We start from the raw sequence: 4,672 nt of genomic DNA, 5'->3' as shown, positions 1-4,672 counted from the left end.
TGTACAGGAAGTGTTTAATAATCTCACAAACAAATGAACTTAACAGCTGTCTTGCTTTAATTTTGAACAACCACTATCAGTCCACGTACAATACCTAGAGATGAGATTGAGATCTCATGTGACACCTTAAAATACACTCAAAAATGAACTGAACTTGATCAGCCATGTCACTTTTAACCTGTTTATTTACTGCTACATATGCATGTGAACCATTATATACAGCTCTGCATGCAGCAAGTCTAAATTCTGAAAAGCACTGCAAATGACAAACAGCCAGCAAGTTACCCACCTCTGAGTCTGCTTGAATATTGCCATTGTATCTTTCAGCATTTCACTGTACTTCTTCTATCTGGAGTTGCTCGTAGAAAGGGGTTTGCATTATCTACCTAATCGTATTTAACGTATGCTCCTACCTTACCTAGCTGCCCCATGCATCTCCCATCTCTTCCTGTCTTTCCCCCACCTATCCTATCCTACTGCCCTCTCCCACCCCTAAAGCTTTCTGTTTTCATCCAAGAAATCCCATGTACACAACACCTAGGCTTGTTCTCATTCACACTAGACTGTGACTCAGATACAAAAAAGAATCCTTCCTCAAGTTACATAACCTTGAGTCTTAAAAATTCCCCATTAGGTAAGAAAGATATATGGTGTGAGTACGTGGAAACTGGTGCAGAGTACACATGATCCTGGCTCTAGCTTGTGTGACTTTTGTTCTAAACATCCAGTCAGAGCTGTTAAAACTGGAAATATAAGCACTTGTCCTACCATAGGTGGAGATGTGGTTTTACTTAACCTTACATGGGGGGGGGGGGGATTTCAGCTGTTAACTTCTCAACCAGTAATACTTTTCAGAGATATCTCAGAATGAATCTCAGCATCAGTTTATTTTATGTACTTATAGTTGTTTACCGGGATAGTGCACTGCAATGGCCCAGATGAATAGGATCACATAAAAAATTAACAAAACATATTTACAGGTACAAGGATATACTTAAAAAAACATATATATATATATATATATATATATATATATACACACATTTACAGATACAAGAACATACTCCAATATTTAGTTCAAGAAATAGTTAATGTCAAAACATGGATGGAAAAATAGAATTACACTTAGAAGAGCTTTATGGACAAGATGCAGCCATAATGAGTGAGGTGGCTTATGCCACAAGGACAGCAACATATCATTATACAGAAAGATATGAAGACATTAGAAGCAAGTGAGAATAGTTGCAAGAAAGGATACCATGGGGAGAAGACAGAGAAATGGGGACAGAACATGCAGAGAGAAGAGGACTAGAAAGGAGACGTATGACAGAGACACAAAGAGAAGAGGGAAGTAAGATGAATGAGAGGCAGTAAAGTGAGAGGATTACTATGTGAGGTAAGGAAGGATGGACTAAAAATAAAGGTGTGTGTGAGAGAGAGCTGCTGGGTTCATGTAAAGTGATCTGAGTGAGTGCAACTGCACTTTGAGTGAACAGGTGTGCCTTGAGCTGTTGTCTGAAGTCTGAGTACTTCTGGACATCTTGCGTTGAGAGAGGAAGAGATTCAATGCAATCCAAAGCATGTTGTTCTTTCATAAAACAATAACAGTTAAAGGCAGAAAATGTCAGCTCTCAGTAGCGCAATCCTACTTCAGAAAGTGCATCATCTCTTGTACATGTGCATTTGAAGAGCCTGGAGACCATTAGCTCTCCTTTTACAGGTAACATTCAGATAAATGTATTCTATGCACATACGACAGAGTAGTACTTCAGTAAACAAATGCAAATTGAAATAAAGATTGAAAATAGTGCTCAAACCTGGCACATCATTCACAAAAGAACCTTGTCCTAGGACTCCCTATAGAGCCTGGGTCAACTGTGATATCTCACTTTGTCCAATTCTAGAACCCCGCCCCTTCATACAAATAGCAGGGACTATGGCATTTAGTACTCCATTGACTCCCCTATAGTACACACTGTTCAACAAAGGTCTTGAGATGTAACTATCCTCAATTCTGGGCTGGCCCAGAATCCACACTTTTGCAAAACAAAATATGATCCTCAGTAGATTTTGCTTACCCACATCCATTGCTCTCAACTGTTTCTAATTTTGCAGAATGTGCATGATTTGGGTTCATATTTTGGTCTGCTTCTCATAAAAGTGGTGATTTTCTGGCAAATTGTTGAGAACTGTAATCATTAAACAATGGCAGACATATGAATTTCATAATTACTATCTTTCGACCATGACTTTTGTGCTCAGAAGTTAAAAGCTATGCCTACCTTACCAGGATAAATAACCATTATACTTGCCCGCTAATTCCCCCAGTCAACCATCCACAACCTCTTTTTCCCATTTTTGCACATGGGGCCAAGGTGTCACTTCAACAGTGACAATCATCTAGAGCCAAGGTTTACACCACCAAGTGGCTAGATTCCTCCCTTAGTTGCAGTATTTAAAAATCTGACCCTGATTTTGAGTGTGTATCCCTCACTGATTTTATTTATTAAGCTTTGTCCAGAAATCTTGCTCTAAGAAGTGGAGAGTTATGTCTGCCTCACCTTACCAGCTGACTAAAGTATGACAGTCAGCTGTCGATTACTGTATTGGACCTACCTAAAACACTGAAATGGTCCAAGATTCAGAAGGTACTGCACAACAATAACACATTTATGAAATGCAAAATCGTCCTGATTACCCATTTGTTGTGTGCCTACGTAATGAAAATGAAGTATCAGACATTATCAACTGTTTTCATAACCCCACTTCAACACTATTAAGCTTGCAGTTGTTTTTCGCTGTTACGGCATTCAGAAAAACCACCACAGGTACAACAATCACTCAGATGTTGCCTTTGGATGAAAACAGGCATGCGCATCATTTCATAAATCACACCACAAATTTGCTTGGAAGAAATGGCAGCAACCATGTATCTAGTATGCCAATCAGTTCCAATTATGTAACAAACCAGTGCCAAATTAAAAGTCTACGCCAATCAATGCCAACCAAGAAGATTCACACTTTCAGAAATGATAGACTTCAAAAGGAAGTCAAATCAAAAAGGCCATGTCGCACCACTGCAGTCCCTGTACTGCTCTGCTCTTGAAAAGAGATCTCGTCTGGCTACCTGTGGCTTTTTATATTCTTCTTCTAGCTACCCATTTACCCTCCTAACCCTGACGAATTTCGTTTCCCTCGATGATACAGCTCTAACTACAGTCACACTGAAAAACACCGGTATCTAGCAGCCCACACTTCCTACAGACAACAACGCACGCTCAGATCGCATGGGCGTGTTTATTTTCAACAGCCACGACGATTGGGCTTTCAAGGTATGGGGCATGCCTTGTGTGATGCTGTGAAGGCAGTAGAATGAGTTCTTTAGGATAGCGGGGAAGTATTGATACTGACGGCATTAGTCGTACCGGTAGCGCAGACAGTTAAGTAGGAGCCGTGTTTTGTTCTTTGTAGCATGTTGATTGCCTTTTTGGCCGCGACGGGTTAATGCTTGACTTACATTAACGGATTCTAACGGCTGAGGAAACAAGTAAAAAACGGCAGGTGGAAAGATATGTCTGTAGTTGTTGACAGCAGTCGAGACAAAATAAGCAGCAACATGGGCGAGCGGTGTGGGGCTGATGTGAACTCTAATGAAATCATTATGGGTTCTACGGGGGACAAGCAGCTTGATACTGCCATTTGGCAGTGGTTACAATGGGACAAGGTGGGTTTGTACTTGCTTATAATACTGTTATTCCACTGCATTGAGCAGCAGGAAGCGCATGAAATAACTGCTGTCCAGTCTAGATTTGTATGTTTATCAGTGGTGAGTTCTGTATTATCCGAGTTTGCTTTGGTAAGAAAAACTCCATACCCATCCTTCCTAGTCTGGAGCTGTACCATAAAGCCTCCTGCCTTTATTGTATCCACAGTGCCGGGAGAGATGTGGGGTGTAAATGCTTTGATCAGGCTAGCATTTTCGGCACTGTGTAGGAGATATGTAGACAGAGTTATTCGGATGTAAGCTCTTCCTAGAGTAGGAGAACAATACTTTGGAGTCACAACTTAATGTGTTATCATCTTTTTCCCCCGTGTGGTTGCTGTGGTGACCGCACACTCACGCGAATGAACCGGTGCTTGAAATCTAGGATGCTTCAGATTGGTTGTTGTGTGTGTGTGTATTTTTCTTTTACGTGTGTGTATAAAATATAAATACATAAATATAAATAATGTAGAGTGAGTGTGTATGAACCGGTGCTTGACATCTAGGATGCTTCAGGTTGGTTGATTGTGTGTGTGTATTTTTCTTTTACGTGTGTGTATAAAATATAAACACATAAATATAAATAATGTAGAGTGAGTATGTATGTATATATATATGTTTTGTAGTGTGTGTATATGTCTTGTAGTGTGTGTGTATGTATGTGTGTATATGTCTTGTAGTGTGTGTGTATGTATGTGTGTATATGTCTTGTAGTGTGTGTGTGTATGTATGTGTGCGTATGTCTTGTAGTGTGTGTGTGTGTGTATGTGTGCGTATGTCTTGTAGTGTGTGTGTGTATGTGTGCGTATGTCTTGTAGTGTGTGTGTGTGTATGTGTGCGTATGTCTTGTAGTGTGTGTGTATGTATGTGTGCGTATGTCTTGTAGTGTGTGTGTATGTATGTATATCT

General features: G+C 40.1%; 1 protein-coding gene across 1 annotated transcript in view; it reads left to right on the top strand.

Moving 5' to 3' along the window:
• Positions 1-3,353: 3,353 nt before the first annotated feature.
• The window catches only part of PGM2L1 (phosphoglucomutase 2 like 1), an 865,950-nt gene continuing 864,631 nt past the window's right edge, over positions 3,354-4,672 (top strand). Inside the window, exon 1 of the mRNA XM_044072679.1 lies at positions 3,354-3,724. Coding sequence (XP_043928614.1) covers positions 3,572-3,724 — 153 coding nt within the window. The 5' untranslated portion in view covers positions 3,354-3,571. The remainder of the gene's footprint in view (positions 3,725-4,672) is intronic.

This window comes from Protopterus annectens, chromosome 5.part0, assembly GCF_019279795.1.
Source record: "Protopterus annectens isolate FY-2018-M chromosome 5.part0, PAN1.0, whole genome shotgun sequence".
NCBI lineage: Eukaryota > Metazoa > Chordata > Ceratodontiformes > Protopteridae > Protopterus > Protopterus annectens.
This window is presented reverse-complemented; position numbering and strand designations above follow the sequence as displayed.